The sequence below is a fragment of the Pleurodeles waltl genome, chromosome 11 (assembly GCF_031143425.1).
Source record: "Pleurodeles waltl isolate 20211129_DDA chromosome 11, aPleWal1.hap1.20221129, whole genome shotgun sequence".
NCBI classification, from domain to species: domain Eukaryota; kingdom Metazoa; phylum Chordata; class Amphibia; order Caudata; family Salamandridae; genus Pleurodeles; species Pleurodeles waltl.
In genome coordinates, this window is record NC_090450.1 from 523485762 (window position 1) to 523503824 (window position 18063).

General features: G+C 39.9%; 1 protein-coding gene across 1 annotated transcript in view; it reads left to right on the forward strand.

Annotated features, from left to right (window-relative positions):
• SLC9A9 (solute carrier family 9 member A9) overlaps positions 1 to 18063 on the forward strand; it is a 2563562-nt gene that overhangs the window by 1583171 nt on the left and 962328 nt on the right. The window contains exon 12 of the mRNA XM_069213904.1: positions 11075 to 11228. Within this exon, the coding sequence (XP_069070005.1) occupies positions 11075 to 11228 (154 nt within the window). The remainder of the gene's footprint in view (positions 1 to 11074; positions 11229 to 18063) is intronic.

Sequence of the window (18063 nt, forward strand, 5' to 3'; positions counted from 1 at the left end):
GTGATTCATGGCCACATAGGTGATGGTGTGTTTAAATTACTGACTACAATTGATTATGTTGATTATTTGATGTTATATTTGTTGATTATTAGTTCATATTGTCTTATTGGATGATTTCACACTCCTGTCTGAGTCAAAAGATCCGAGTCGACCTCTGACGGTACTAGGGGGCATATTTATACTCCGTTTGCGCCGGAATTGCGTCGTTTTTTTGACGCAATTTCGACGCAAAACTAACTCCATATTTATACTTTGGCGTTAGACGCGTCTAGCGCCAAAGTCCATGGAGTTTGCGTCATTTTTTAGCGTGGACACCTACTTTGCGTTAATGAGATGCAAGGTAGGCGTTCACGTCTAAAAAATCGACTCCGAGGCATGTGCGTCGGATTTATACTCCCGGGCAAAATTCACTCCTGGGAGTGGGCGGGTCCAAAAAAATGACGTACGCCCGCTTTTGCGCCGTTTTTTAGCGCCTGCAAAAGGCAGGCGTTAAGGGACCTGTGGGCTCTGAAGGAGCCCAGAGGTGCCCTCCCATGCCCCCAGGGACACCCCCTGTCACCCTTGCCCACCCCAGGAGGACACCCAAGGCTGGAGGGACCCATCCCAGGGACATTAAGGTAAGTTCAGGTAAGTGTTTTTTTTTTTTTTTTTTTTGTGGCATATGGGGGCCTGATTTGTGCCCCTCTACATGCCACTATGCCCAATGACCATGCCCAGGGGACAGAAGTCCCCTGGGCATGGCCATTGGGCAAGGGGGCATGACTCCTGTCTTTGCTAAGACAGGAGTCATTTCTATGGGGGTTGGGAGTGAAAAAAAATGGCGCAAATCGGGTTGAGGCGAAAAAATTGCCTCAACCTGACTTGCCCCATTTCTTGACGCCCAAGCTCCATTTTCCCCTACGCCGGCGCTGCCTGGTGTACGTCGTTTTTTTTAACGCACACCAGACGGCGCTGGCGGCTAACGCCGGCTAACGTCATTCAATAAATACGGCGCCCGCATGGCGCTTCAGAATGGCGTTAGCCAGCGCTAATTTTTTGGACGAAAACTGCGTTAGCGCAGTTTTGCGTCAAAAAGTATAAATATGGGCCTAGATGACTTAGGCTATACGTAACACCTTATCAACATAATATAAAATAAGGTCTGTAACGCCCACACAAATACCTGATTGTGTACTTTATGTCTGGCTACGTCTAATGGTCACCTGATGCCAGCAAGGGAGCCAAGTTAGCCTATGAAAGAAGTCCCTTCCTGTTATAGCTTGAATAAAAATGTGTTTGCTTTGGAAAATCCTGAGCTTCTGTCCCACTTTGTACGATAACTAGGGGCCCTAACCTTTGCCACAGTCTTCTTTAAAAAGCCTTATAGCAACACTTAGGCATTCTTTAGGTTTGAAACAATTTTCCATATACTATATTGACTCCAATAGGCTTCTTGAACACTGGTTGGCCTTACTGACATGTATCAAAGTTTTCAAAGCTAATTTTCTCTGCTTATAGTAAATTCTCCCAAGTTGTTTTGTGATCTATATTTTTTTAAATATATCTGGACAATAAAGTACCAATTTAGAGTTGGGCCTGCGGCCTGCTATTCTCAAGAAGACTGGAGATGATGGCCTTCGCTATCTAAGGGGAATACGCATTGATTTTGTTTCATTTGTCACTGCATGCAGGCGTTATGACATCTTTTGTGATTGTTTCATTCCCTGGAGCATGGACTAAGTACTTGTATCCTTTCACTGCTCCCATATTTAGAGCTACATTTGTTTTGTTTTCAAGCACTCCATGTGAGTGCTTGTGTTTTGAGGCCATCTCCCAAATCCCTCTCCATTTTGCTTACTTTCCGTCCCACCCCTGCTCCTGCGTCCGTTACTTCTTCCCCTCACCACCCCAGTCCATTTTCATCTCCCTCTACCCACCCTATTGTCTGTTTTCTTCTCAATCCCTCTATCCATCCATCCGTTCCCGTTTCTTCTTCCCCACCGACTCTGTCCCTGTTTTATTTGTGCACCTCCATGAGGTCGTTGGTTTTGGTACTGAACTATGATTTGTTTGTTGTAGTCCATTTTTTTCGACATCGGCATGGTCTTCATCCTCACTGCTCGAGGAAGCGGGTGTGTGATCATGACCTTGAATGGTGGCCCTGGTTTCCCCCCTGCAGCCCCAGGACTTAGCAACAAACTCTGGGCTTCTGTGCTTGGCCTCTTGGTTCCTGCTCATCCGACCAAATCAAATTGAGTCTGGGCACCAATACTACTCCCCCTGCAGGCAAGGGCTCTTCAGTTGAGCGTTGCTGTCTGGCTTGGATTTGTATTGTGGTATAATTCTATTTGTACATTCTTAGTACAGCCGACAAGGTGTAGATGTACTTATTTTGTGAATGACGTAAACACTACAGCCCCCATTACAATCGGTATTTCCTGATTTGGCTGGAGATATTGCATATCCCCCCACCACCCAGTCCAAATGGCATTTCACCACCACACATAATCATTTATTGAAACACTAAGAACGTCAACCCATAAACCACACCACTGATGACATTATATATGACACCAATAAAGATATTGTAGGCTGTTAGCATGTGTAAAGATCTGGTAGGTTTGCTAATCTCATCCATTTCCCCCTCCCGCCAACTGTGAAACTTGCTCCTCCAGTGCATTCTGGTAATTGCAGTTTTGGTGAAGGAGAAAAGATAATCAGGGCCCGCTTGTCCTATGTGACTAATGTAGGGTTGAATTGCTGAGTCGTTCCTTTCCAAGCCCATTTGGCAGTGGCTAATCCACACTCTCAGGCTCAGTGTCATAGTGATCAGAGTGTGGAGCTAGTGGCAGACAAGAACTCCTCACTGCCTGATGATCTTTATTTGTATTCCATACTTTATTTATTAAGCAACAACATTACCAGAAAGGACCTAAAAACAATCCACATCAAGTGTCCCCCATCGTAAAAGACTTACCAGCATAGTACACCAAGTTTAGGCACAAGACCCCCCTTTGCCCCTCATCATCATACTCCTCCACCCATTCTCCATTCACAGCTTTCCATTGCTGAAACTAATTGGTGGCCCTTTTGTGCTCACAGGTAAGGCCCTATTATATATCTTAGGGCAGGGACCGGCCTGTGAACACACATTTTCCGATTCTTCCTTCACCTGAATTACCTGTTCAGTTGATAAACTGAAAGTGAGAATCCTTGGAAGGGGTTGAGGGTGAGAGAGAGAGAGAGAGAAGGAAGAGGAAGGGGAGGTGGGACAAAGAGGATCACAGGAAGCCTAAGGGAAGTAAAATAAAATACAATTTTATAGGCAGTCTGAAGTAGACAATGGCACTTCTGATTTCATAGCTGGAGCGTGTAGGGCCCTGGCACGCATTGCATTTGTAGGCTGTAAGCATCATGTTAACAGTTCGATGGGTGTGCCCTGTTTTCAATTATTATCTAAGAATGTTTATTCAGTCCAACCACTCCTTCACCTCTGTCCACCTCATACAGGAAAGGAGAGCACCGTTTTCTCTATAACCAACCACCACCAGGCTCCAAATCAATAAGCCTGAATGAGAAGGTTTGCAGCAAAAGGCTGAGAATTCCTGGAATGCAGACAGGGTTGTCACAGATACGGAGAGCTCAGTAGGTTAAACAGCTGCTGCACAGATCTCCATGTAATACAAAAGGGCACAAGTTTCAATCCCCGTAAGACATCTCAGAAGGTGAATGTGTACGCTTGAGAGATAAGTATAAAGCCTCCTGGTTAAATGTTCTAATCATGTAAATTAGGTTTGTTATGTGGTAGAGATGGAAAGGTTGCTGTGCGTGAGGGGTGGGCGGAACTTGCAGAGTTTCACTCTGCAGAATTCCACTGAGTTACATGAAAACTCTGCGAGATTTTGCAGAGTTCCACAAATGGACAGAAATCAGCATGGCACGCTGCTCATAGTTATTTTTAGTGCCAGGAACTCGTTCTGCACTGAAAATAATCAGCTCAAATGGCAGAACATGGCATGCCAGAGGGTGCTAGAGGGTGCTGCTTCTTGAGTTGATTTTGCTGCAGTAGATTTTCCACTTGAGAGGCAGCTTTATCACCACGAATGGTCGTGTTGATTACCCGCAACCAGGATGAGAAAATCTCACTGGATGCCCTACTAGCGCCCAATAATCAAACTAGGGAGTGCCAACTTTTCCCTTCCACGGCGCATGAGAAACACACTGCCATGCAGCGGCTGGCAGAATTTGGCCAGAACTCCACGTTACAAGCATAACACAGAGTGGCCAAAATTCTGTCAACTCCACTGGTGGATCAGAATATATTGCCTATTCCTACTGCAGGGTAGAAGTGTCAAAAAGTGCCACCCCGAACTAGGCTTCTTCAGACCACCATCCATTTAAGTTTTATGTAATGGACACCATAGAGTCGACTAACTGCACCAAGTAAACAATCCATTGTCTGTTTCTCAATGTAATGCATGTCACATTGTTCATTACTCCCCACAAAAGAGTCATTGCAGGGAAGCCTACTTGAAAAAGACTGTCACGTGTTTTGCACCGCACTTGGCATAAAGGGACTGGAGATGGAAGGATGCACGGCCTTATTGAGAAATGTTTAGTTTTCATCTGACCTGTTATCTCTGCATCCTCTCTACCACCATAAGCACAGTTGATACCTCGCTAACTCTCACTAAGTACAGCACATAGACTGTCCAGGAAGGAGCTAATTGCATGTACCGGCTGCAGCAGCCCAGCTTCCTCAGCAAAAACAGTGAGAGAAAGGGGCAGATGGAGGCCCCTGAAGCACTCAAGACTGCCAGGGTGCCCAGTCTCCACTTTACCCTTGTTACTTGGACAAGTGACTTTGAGTCCCTTAAAGTTCAATCCAACACTGCTAATGCGTTAGATTTATGTTCGCCCTCCTCCAAGAATAACATACAGGTCTGGGGACGTTTGGTGATTGGGAAGCCCCCCCCCACCGCTCCCACTGTCTATCTCTTACTTATTTCTCCCTCTCTCATTCATCTCTCTACTTCTGTCCTGTTCACCCTCATCCATCAACTCCAAACATGAGAAAGAGATAGAGGTGGGGAGGACAATGTGAATGAAAAACTAAAAAGAGATGGAGTGTGTTTGATGGGAGAGTTCACCAACGTCTCTCTTTAACCATGCACCCCTCCTCTCTCCCTTTGTCTTTCTTCTTCTATCACCATTGTCTCTCTCTTCTGTGACAGTTGAGCTAAATCAAATATAAATGTGTGTAACTTCTCTTCCTCCTTAACCACCCAATGGGACTGAGACTCAACCTTCCAGTTGTAAGGTCCACTCTTGCATCTTGTGTTATATCTAGGAGCATTGCTGTATCTAGAGTTGTACCTAGGTGCAATGTTCTTCCTAGTTAGCATCTAGGTGCGGTGTTGTATTTAGTGTTGTATCTAAGTGCACAGTTGTTTCTGGAGTAGGACTTAGGTGCACTGTTTTATTTAGAATTGTATCTAGGATTACTAGTGTACCTAGTGTTGTATCTCAGTGCATTGTTGTATTTAGCGTTGTATCTAGTGAAATACAGACCAAACAGTGTCTCCTGCTTAAATGTTATTATTAAGGAATTGATCATTCTTTAGGAACGTATGATTGTTAACCAGAGTGCTCAGAAAATTGACATTAATGGAATTGTTACTTTCTTAACTAATATAATTTGTCAATTCTCACCCTCGCCACAATGAAATTCTGCATTCCAGACAGTCACCTAAATTAAATGACTGATGTGTATACAAATACCTTGACTCATCTACACTGCTAAGGTAAAAATGTTCCAGAGGCTTGCCAAACCCAGACCTACAGGGGCAGCACGTCATGACAGTGAGGCACTTCCTACCTTGATATGGCTTCAGGGCTCCCTTTGCCACTACTTCTGCTTCGCACAGTTTAGTCTAATTAATTTTAATACTGATTTGCTCACCCATTCCTAGGCTTTTTGAATCAAATAATTCCTAACATTAATAGTTGTTATGATCGACAGTGACGTATTTAGTAGTTGTGGATTTAACAATGATAGTCCGTGAGTTTCAAATATTAGCGGTAGAATTGCCATACACATCTTTTTCTGAAATTGTTTGAACTAAGCCTTATCTTTGGTAAAAAAAATTGCCCTAGATTTGTTATGCATGAATTAGAGTAGAAAATACACGATTTCTATGAAAACCTATCCTCCCCAAAATTAAGGTACTTGCAGAACAATTGAATTGCACATTTTCACAAAAAAACACTCACTGCTTGATTTAGGGATTGAGTAAAAAATGAACTATTTTATCAAAGTGAACGTTGTATATCAAAATATTGAAATCTACCCTCTTATAAATACTCCAGAGAAGGTGCAACAGCTATGACTGTGCTCTGTGGACTGCTGATTGTAAGACTCTTCAGTAAGGTATTGTATTCTTCCTCGCACATATTTGCCAGGTTCAACTTCATATTCTATAACTGGCAGTGCTGCTGATGTCAGCCAGTGGTTAAATCTGGACCCTCAAAAAATGGAATAAACTATTTTTTTCATATCTAAACTCATTTTGTTTCCTGCCTGCACCATGACACTGCCCCCCTTACAGAAATATTGATTCATTCATCAGCTTGAGAGTGTGCTTGAGTTGTATTTAATCACCACAGCAGTTTCAAGTTTTAATGATATAACATATCCAACTTATCTAGTCCTTCTACTTTGCCAAAGCTTTAATGAGCTAGTAATCGTAATTATACTGCACTTACTACCCCTAACGAGGCGTCGATGCGCTTCCTATAATGTGAAAAAATTCCTGGAGATGGTAGTTGAAAGTGAGATGGTGCATTGTGTTGTTTTTGTAGAGTAGCCTTGTTGTGTAATAGACATGGGGCTGCAAAGTTGTGAAGATTGGCATGTTGTTTATTTTGTTTGCGTCTGTTTAGGACGGAAGGAGTATGGGTTGGAATGGTGGTGGAGCACGCAGATCATAATCTAAAGCTCTAAATTGTGCAGTGGATAAGAGGTGGGTAAATGAGAGTTGTGCTGGTGTATTTTTTGTTATTGAAGAAATTTTGTTTTGTATTTTGTTGGTGAAGAAAGAAAACTTGGAAGTAAAGATGGATTAGGATGTGTGTTATTTATGTAGTCATAACTGGGGAGTGGGTGTATGTTTCTAATCAGTGACGGAAAGTATTATGAAAGTGTGTGTGATTTTGATGTGCTCGTGTGTATGTTGAGGAGATACTGATGTAGTGGTTTTCTGGGAAGGATTTGTATGTAAGGATTTGTATGTAAAGGACTGTCGGTGAGTGGCATTTGAATTGTACGGGGTGGTGATGTGTTTTGGAGAATAGTGTATGAGGTGTGTCAGAAGGAATGGGAAAGACTTATGAGTATTTGGGTTAGATTTAATAAATGGAAGAGGTAATATATGTGCTGGAGTGGAGTGTAAGGATTGTTTGGTTGTATGTTTTTGGTAAAAAGAGGAAGATGGTTTTGGTGGATGATATGATGGAAGGCTGAGTATAGGTTTTGTCGTGATAAAAAAGGATCTTTTAGGAGAAAGAAGAGGATAGATATGGTGTTTTGTATGAATAGGGAGTGTGTGCCTGGATGCATTAAAGTTATGTATAATGTGGCTTTGTGTTCTGTTGGTGATGTGTGGATTTGTTAGTGTATTGGACAGAGTTCTCTTTTGTGTGAGAATGAAGGCACCATAGTGTAGTAGTTGGGGTAGAAGGGTGTATAGGTGTGGTTTGCATGGTTTTCTAATCATTGTTACGACAATGAAATCTGCATGAGATTTGTTTGTGGTACTGAGTAGAATGCCTTTGCTGATATTGTGTCTTGATGTTTGTGGATGGTTTAAGGTGGTTGCGGGTGAAGGAATGATTGAGCAGCATCTCTGGCCCTAGGTCTGACTGTCCCAAAAAGGCAATTACCCTTGTCCGCTCCACCCTTAGCCTCGACGCCTGGGCTGAGACTCCCTGAACCCTGAGGTTAAATAGCCCTATTGGCCAGTAGATCCCCGGCCCTAACCAATCAGAAAGCTAGCCCTAAACCCTAGAGCCAATGGGAGACCTGGCCTATTAGCCAATCACAGCCCTAGCTCTATTAGCCAATTCAAACCCTAAGTCCAATCAGAAGCCTAGCCCTAACCACCAGTCAGAACTCAAGCCGCAGGAACCAAGCAGAAATCTTAGCCCTAGCAGCCACTAAGAACTCAATCCTTAAGCCCTCTGTCCAATAGAAATACTAGCTCTAGCAACCAATCAGATCACAAGATGCAACTACCAGTAAAAACGTAGGGGCAAGCGATCTTAAGCACAGACCAGTGGGTCAGGCGGCAGGGAGGTGCTCTTAAATTCAGAATCACCTTGGATACAGACAAGCTCAATCCACACCTTCTAGATTCTTGAGTCTATCACTTCAGGTAAGGCCCAATTCTAAAGCTATTGAAATACTACTTTTTGTGCACTTAAACAAATCACTTTTTCAAACCAAAAATGACTGCTACATACACTTTCCTAAAACAGCTTAAACCATAAAGCAGGCTAAGCAGTCTCCTAAACACACTTTGGTTAGCTACTGGAGTGTTGTTTGCCTTTTTAAAAAAAAACCTTGTAAGGGGAAGGGGGTGAAGCCTAGTACAGTATAGGAGAAAACCAAGAGGGAAATCTATACAGTCAGGGGGAGAACAAAACAGCAGTTTAAAAGTACAAGATTTGCAAAAAACCAAGAGGTGAATTTAAACAAGCACGGAACATCTGTGTTCTTAACACCTTCTTTGTCTCTTCTTTACTGGGCTGTTTAGGGCAAAGAGAAGCTGGGCTCACAAGATGGAGGTGGCTGTCTTGGGGTTACCTCCACAAACTTAAAGGGCCAGTGCAGGGGTGAGAGGAGGGCTCAGCAACTAAGATGCACTACTGCACAAACTACCAAAGCAGATTGTAATTCCACTCTTTTCACTGTTGGAATAAGTTATAAACTTCTCAAACCAAACTCTCTTCAAGCCAGTGCTTAATGTGTGAAAAAACCTAAGGGCCTATTTTAGAGTTTGGTGGATGGAATACTCTGTCACAAAAGTGATGAATATCCTGTTTGCTGTATTACAAGTGCATTATATTCAATGGCAATTATAACACACGGGGGGAGGGGTATCTGTCACATTTGTGACAGAGTGTCGCATACACCAAACTATAACTCAGTCCCCAAGTGCCATGGCTCAAGTTATTTTAAGGGTGGCCACTACATCTTTCACATCCTACCAGTGATGCAATATGCCAGTGCCACCATTACCTACTAACCATCACACTCCAACAAATATGACTATTTGGATTAAGCAAAAAATTGGTGGCCATCCGGAATAACTTCAGTTGTTGAGAAATGTATGTTGGTGCCAAGCACATACAAAAACCAGCACAAATTGAGGACTTCTTCAGTCCTCCTTGGCAAACACCTATTTCATCCTACAGCCACAAGGCTGGCTATCAGAATTAGGTTTTAAAGCTCTGATCCCAGTCTTTAAGACTCTCTATGGCACCTAGACCACAAACCCTTCCCAAACTCTTGCCCATTGCCTTCCTAAGCATGGTATATGCTCTGCAAAGCAAAATCTTATTTTACACCTCAGGCTTTATTGCAGGTTTCATTTGGCATTGTGTCTGGAGGTAGTACCAAAGTCTTTTTGCCTTTTTCAAATTTCATATAGCTAATCGAAGAAAGTAGAGGGAGCCACGGAGAAGAGTCAGAGTGGTATTTGGTGGACTTGGGGACACCAGAGGAACAGCTAACTGAAGGCTGGAGTGGAAAATACTGCCCCAACTGAGGGATGCCCTACTCCGTCACAAGTGTTATTGACTTTGAGGTTGTACCAGTAATCTTACTCCCGTCTCCTACCTGATGGGGAATTATATGACCCTGTTTTCACTTTCCTGCTAAGTACTTTCTGCCAGTAGAGTTGAACTTCGTTCTGAACAAGCCATTTTTCTTCCATCCATACTTTATATAATAGTCCTCCTCCTCCATCTGTAAATCTGTTTTACTCCATTGTTGTCCTCCTCTAAATAGAATCCTCAACTCCCATGTTCTCAGAAGTACTGTCTTGAGGTGGAGGGCATGTCACACAATAGAGGAAAAAGAAGGCACTACATTCAGCATAACAACCAAAAGTAATTTTAATAGCTTAGGCAGTACCATAATGATCTTACAGTTGTCCACATTTAATTTGGTTGCATTAAACTTTTAAAGTATGATAACTACCCTTTATGTGGGGAATCTTTTTTACTTAAAAAAGTGATATTGGTAATGAAGCAGGAATTTGCGTATACAGGAGCTGTCACAGACGCAGGTACTCCTTTGGCCTTAGACAGAGCGGTGATAGCTTCAGCTGGGCAAAATGAAGAAATACCAGTGCAGCAGTATTTGTGCATTCAGAGTCAGTACAAATCCATTACTCTTAGCCTCTTACACTAATCCAAAATTTAGATGGGGGCTGCTCTCAACCAGTAGTATCTTTTGTATTTTGTAGACAAATTCAACAATGGCTGGGAATCACTATCAGTGCACACTTCTACTATCAAAACCAAATGCATACAAAATCCACTTATAACTCCTTTGTGGTGCTTCAAACGAAGGGTGGCCACCAAGAAACCTTAAATGGGCCTGATGCCCTTAAACACTGAGAAACATCCCTGAGCACACAAAATTAAGAAGGTCACTGTAATCAATTCATCAGTCATCCTTTAATGTAAGTTACATAACTTCAGTCTCCAGTTGTCCCCCTTACCTTTTTATATTGTTTCTCTGCCCACTGCCAACACGTTTCGTCATGAAGGTCTATCGCCTGTGATTGCGTCAGGGCTAAACATAACTAAATGCTCTGTGTAAGGCTATTAACAAAGGAGTTGTTCGTACACCATTGATGTCTCAGTGTTTCAAAATCTATTTTGTGGTACTTCACATAGTCATTCACGGGAGAGTACTCATGTGAATAGTCATACATGAATGATTCTGAATTCGTGCGACAGGCAAATCTGCTGGATATTTTATGTGACCTAATAATTAACATTTTGAAGTATGGCTTTCCTCCCCTAGGTTTACGTGGTGCAATTGCATTCGCTCTGGCAATACGGGACACCGATTCTCTACCCAAACAAATGATGTTCACCACAACACTGCTTATAGTGTTCTTCACAGTGTGGGTCTTTGGCGGCGGTACCACCCCTATGTTGACCTGGCTTCAGATTAGGTGAGTACCTTCCATAAGTAACTTTTCACATTCTGTTCTCTGCCCCGGGGAAGTATAATTCCATTGATGAAACCTAAATGTGTAACTTTCCCAGGTCATTAATTTCCCCTCTTTTTTAAAGTACAGAACACAGTACATATTCGTTCTTTGCTTGTTGGTTCAGTACTTAGAGCTTGATTTGTAAGGAAAAGAGCTTGTAATGTCTTTGGTTGTCACTTTTTCTTGTACATCTTTTATGTACTTTTCCTTCATTTGTGCGTGGAACCCGTGTTAATTATCTTTGATAAGAGGATATTTTTCTTGAACCTTAAATGCATGTTGTGACAGGCTTTATTGTATGGAATACTCTTTCTCTCTGTTGACATAATTTTAGGGCCTACAGTTCCTGTATACGTTACTATTTTCATAATCAAATGTCAAGTCTTGGTATACTATTTCTGGTTAGTGAACTCATACAGCTAAAGAGCTAAGAAAACGAAAAAGAGCCTTATATCAACATAGTAATATTATTCCAAATATTGTTCAGGGAAATATTATTCAGGGGTCAGAGTGAGTATGAAATGCTAATCTATTTCCTAGAAAGGTTAGTTCTGCAGCTGAGTTACAAAGGCAACCTAATTCATGGAGTAAATACACTGTTCCCTCCATGGTATGTATATCTATATTACCCAGTGGCAGTATTTTCCATAGACATCTTTAAGAAGCATAGGTTAAGAAGGGGGTTAAGACAAGATAGTGAATGGCGCTCCTACCTTCTAATTACATATATTAATACTATCTAGATGCACGGAGCCTAAAACTAAGGTTAACCCCTCCAAATACCTCAACTGGTAACATAAGTTACCTATAACATATAAACAAAGTAATGGCTCACGTGCTATGTCTCATACGGTTAACATATATTTAAAACCGATAACACGTGTTTCATCCGGGGGGTGCCCCTGGATTTCATCAGGACCTCCTACAATAATGTTATCAAAAAAATAACATTATATAAATTACCACAGATTTAAGATACAGTTCCACAGTTATATCATTATTAAATGCATAGTGTATGCATTGGAAACCATATATAATTACAATTACTGAAATATTCTATAAATCTTAACTTAGTTATTCCTACTACAAAATGTCATCACATCATCATGTAAACAAGAATTAAAAATTATATTCACTCAAATTGATCAATATAAATATATTCCAAATCTCAATATGCGTGATACCCTAACAAATATTCCAAATAATAGCCTAAAGCATCTCAGTGTAGGTTATATCTATACCACATACCCTACCTGCCTCCACCTGTGAATACTAGTTATATATCTGTGCATCTTACCCTATATAGTGTCTCCTTTTATTACATATATAGTCGAACTTCGTTGATATTGTTACCTACAATAAATATGAATGGAATTTGTGAGGAATATTTAAAAATTAAAGTGATTCAAAGATATAAAGACCTCGTGTAGTCACTTACCCGATTCTTCAATAAATCATAGCGACGCTTAGCGAGTACGCGATAGCGTGTGTCAAAGCCGACACTGCGGAGCTGCAGACGCTTTATGCAGCTACCTTCAACAAAATAGAAATAGGACTATGCTAACCTCGTCCATACACGCGGTAAATATAGAAAACGGACACTATTGATAACACTACAAACCTACGAGATTCTTGTAATTCTAAACTAAAGCTAGATTAAGTGTTTCTAAATTAACCCTTCACTTAAAATTAAAAGAATTTCTACATTCTACTATATGGAGACTATTCCTAAAGATATAATAAATATATAATATTGTTAACAAAAGTATTCAATGTTCCTATATCTATATTTCAAAATTTAACATGTATTGGAGACTTCCCTAAAACTATCCCCACAAATTAATTATTAATCACCTAAAAAGTACTCTAATTCGTAATCTGTATTCAAACCCCTTTCTACGGCTCCTAATTTCAAAATCCATCGCGATTCCATTCTTCTAAGGGCTAATTCCCTATTACCACCACGGGGATTAACTTCGCAGTAGTCAAAACCGAAAAATTTGAATGTCTTATAAATTGTCTGTGCGCTGCATGATTTCATATGACATGCTATAGGATAGCGCTCATCTTGTTGATTTATTGCCCTCCAATGTTCTGAAATTCTAACCTTTAGTGAACGTATTGTACTGCCTATATAGATTTTATTACATTTACATATAATCATATAGACCACATATCTAGTGTTACAATCTATATGTGATTTAATTGTTATTCTTTTGTCTCTATCATAATCATACTCTTTCAGAGGCTGCCAAGCCCATTTAGATAAGCAGATTAGAAAAACAAGAAGAGGGAAGAGAGGAGGGAAAAAGCGAAGTATATGTGGCTATGAGAACCAGATCAAGGAATCAAAAGACTCAGAATCCTTAGAAGATATTGTCGATAATGTGGTTAACCTGTCAGATAAGATACTGTCTTCAGATATGATCAATCTTCTTAATAAAGGTTTGGGATTCTGTCCATCTTCGGTTGGAGACATTTGTAAGTCTAAAATTGACTTATATAAATTTATTAGGAAACTTAAACTAAAAAAATATTTTGAAATACGTACTAAAGATGTGGAGGTAGTCTCTCACAACAAACCATTACTTAGTGGTTTATCTATTCAGGATGTACATGATACAGTGGCGCTAATGACTATTACGGACTATGAAGAATACCCGACAACTATTTCTACTGTTTTGCAAGACTTAAATCTACCTTCAAATGTGCATACTACCAGCGGACTGAAACAGAGATCTACATGGATGCCGAATCTTACAACGGACAATAACATAGAAATGTTTTATAAAATGGTATGGAAAGACCTCAACAAATTAGAAACTAAGAAGACACAACTAAGAACATCAAATCTAAGTCATCAGGAGTACACAGCATTAGAATCCCTCAAAAAGGATGAAGATTTGATTATTAAAAGAGCTGATAAGGGTGGTAATATTGTGATTATGAACCGGAAAGACTATGAACAAGAAATATACACACAATTAAATGATGAGACCTGTTATGAGAAGCTTTCTTTTAACCCAATCAATATTTTGACCAGAAAGATTAATATTCTTTTAAAGAATTGGCGGGAAAGGGAGCTGTTGGATGAGAATGAATATTCATATCTTCAAGTATATCGCCCCAAATTTCCATGTATCTATACACTGCCTAAGATCCATAAGCAGTTAATATTTCCACCGGGGAGACCTATTGTATCTGGAATAGGCGGTCCTACAGAAAGATTGTCAGAATTTGTTGATACCTTTTTACAACCATTTGTTAGTAATTTGCCCTCCTATATTAGGGATACAAAACATATCCTTAGTATACTTTCAGATATCTATTGGGACACAGGAATGATTATGGTCACATTAGATGTGGTAGCATTATATACAAGCATCCAACATGATATAGGTTTGAAAGCCATAGAACATATTTTATTTAGGAGGTCAGTTAGTTTGATGGAACATACGCAGATGATCATTAATATGATCGATCTTATTCTGAATAACAACTACTTTCTTTTTAAAAAAGAATGGTATAAGCAAAAACAGGGCGTAGCAATGGGCTCTAAATTTTCGCCATCCTATGCGAATTTGTTCATGGGGTGGTTTGAGGAAACTTGGCTTTGGGGCTCTGGTGCAGCAGATTGGCACACTCATATATTGTACTGGGGACGGTACATAGATGACTGTTTCATGATATGGACAGGAGATGTGTATGAACTGGAGAAATTTTGTAAATATCTAAATGGTAACACGGTGAACATTAAATTCACACATAAATATAGTGAAATTAAATTAGAATTTCTTGATGTGGAACTGTTTGTAGAAAATCATAAAATAGAAAGCAGACTATATCGCAAACCAACCTCATGTAATACTATATTGCACGCTACAAGTGCCCATCCACAACATCAGATAGAGGCAATACCACTTGGAGAAATGATCAGAGCTAGGAGGAATTGTAGTTTGAATAGAGAATTTTTAGAAGAGATTGAAAATATGGGACAGAGATTTCGAGCTAGAGGTTACTCAGACTCTCTGATTAATAAATCATTACGGAAAGCGAAAAATATCTCACGCAAACGTTTATTAGGTCTGGATATACATAAGAGGGATACTAATGCTATAGTTAAGGAACAAAGGATCAGAATTATATTGGACCACACAGAGAAGTCCAAAATACTTATTAGGAGTATGAAGAAACACTGGTCTTTACTAATTCAGGATCATGCACTCCACAAATTTATAGGAAACAAACCAGATGTAGTATTTAGAAGGGGAAACACCCTAAGCAATATACTTAGTCCCAGTTACCCATTGGAGAAGACAAAGCCAGACTGGTTGAATCAGCGGAACCAAGGTTTTTTTAAATGTGGTTCATGTGCGGTCTGTAAATGGGCTTGGCAGCCTCTGAAAGAGTATGATTATGATAGAGACAAAAGAATAACAATTAAATCACATATAGATTGTAACACTAGATATGTGGTCTATATGATTATATGTAAATGTAATAAAATCTATATAGGCAGTACAATACGTTCACTAAAGGTTAGAATTTCAGAACATTGGAGGGCAATAAATCAACAAGATGAGCGCTATCCTATAGCATGTCATATGAAATCATGCAGCGCACAGACAATTTATAAGACATTCAAATTTTTCGGTTTTGACTACTGCGAAGTTAATCCCCGTGGTGGTAATAGGGAATTAGCCCTTAGAAGAATGGAATCGCGATGGATTTTGAAATTAGGAGCCGTAGAAAGGGGTTTGAATACAGATTACGAATTAGAGTACTTTTTAGGTGATTAATAATTAATTTGTGGGGATAGTTTTAGGGAAGTCTCCAATACATGTTAAATTTTGAAATATAGATATAGGAACATTGAATACTTTTGTTAACAATATTATATATTTATTATATCTTTAGGAATAGTCTCCATATAGTAGAATGTAGAAATTCTTTTAATTTTAAGTGAAGGGTTAATTTAGAAACACTTAATCTAGCTTTAGTTTAGAATTACAAGAATCTCGTAGGTTTGTAGTGTTATCAATAGTGTCCGTTTTCTATATTTACCGCGTGTATGGACGAGGTTAGCATAGTCCTATTTCTATTTTGTTGAAGGTAGCTGCATAAAGCGTCTGCAGCTCCGCAGTGTCGGCTTTGACACACGCTATCGCGTACTCGCTAAGCGTCGCTATGATTTATTGAAGAATCGGGTAAGTGACTACACGAGGTCTTTATATCTTTGAATCACTTTAATTTTTAAATATTCCTCACAAATTCCATTCATATTTATTGTAGGTAACAATATCAACGAAGTTCGACTATATATGTAATAAAAGGAGACACTATATAGGGTAAGATGCACAGATATATAACTAGTATTCACAGGTGGAGGCAGGTAGGGTATGTGGTATAGATATAACCTACACTGAGATGCTTTAGGCTATTATTTGGAATATTTGTTAGGGTATCACGCATATTGAGATTTGGAATATATTTATATTGATCAATTTGAGTGAATATAATTTTTAATTCTTGTTTACATGATGATGTGATGACATTTTGTAGTAGGAATAACTAAGTTAAGATTTATAGAATATTTCAGTAATTGTAATTATATATGGTTTCCAATGCATACATTATGCATTTAATAATGATATAACTGTGGAACTGTATCTTAAATCTGTGGTAATTTATATAATGTTATTTTTTTGATAACATTATTGTAGGAGGTCCTGATGAAATCCAGGGGCACCCCCCGGATGAAACACGTGTTATCGGTTTTAAATATATGTTAACCGTATGAGACATAGCACGTGAGCCATTACTTTGTTTATATCTTTAAGAAGCACTACTGCAAAAAACTGCTGATCCGAATTACACCAAATTAGGCAGGAAGCTAGATCTTGGTCCGCAGACTGTGCTTTTTGTGATTTGGTGTAAATCCGTTCAACAGTTTTTGAGAAATTAAGGTTTAAAAATATTTGTATATCTGGCTGGTTGGGTCAGTGAGAGGATCTTGAGGGTGCAGCGGTAGCGCTAATTTAAAAATATAGCATTCTGATTGGCCCAGGGAGCTTTTTTCTCTTAGACCACCTCTTTCCTGTTGGAGTCAGACTTCCGCCGGAGCAAGCGCTCTAAACAGCTGCCAGCAATATGAGAAAAAAGATTCTGGCAGCCATTACAGAGCTGAGGTCTTAGCCTGCTGTCTTGTAATTTAACAAAAATATTTAAGGGGGAAGGTAGGCCCCATTGTAGCCAAAAGTAAGAAGAAAAATTGCAAATATTGACACGATCCCATAGGAGTCCTACAGGATCGTGCCAAAAACAAACAAAAATTACAGCTGCCAGGTCGTGAGTTTGGCCTCCCTCCCAAGCCCATTTATAGCCCCAGGAACCCTATCCTTAGGGCTGGGGGGACCCTCAAGGCCAGCCTGTTGCCAACCCCCTGCTGTGCACAGCCAAACGCTGTGCTGTACGTGGGGTTGGCTGCCTGTGGGAGTTGGCTTTACATATGGTAAAAAAAATATTATATTACATTAAAAAAACAAACTAGAAATTCGCTGAAAAGACAAAATATTAATGTAATGTTAAAGTTAGGTATGATAAAAAGATCTGTTTTTGTTTACTAAACACCTTAGACATTCTCTGAAACAAAACAAAGGTTAAAGTAACATTATAGTTAATTGACTATGTCGGTGACAACAATAACGATTTGAACTCAAAACAACACAGAAAATCACCAGTGATGTTTCGCAGTGGTAACTATAACTTACTCCTCCACCATGCACTGCTCATCACC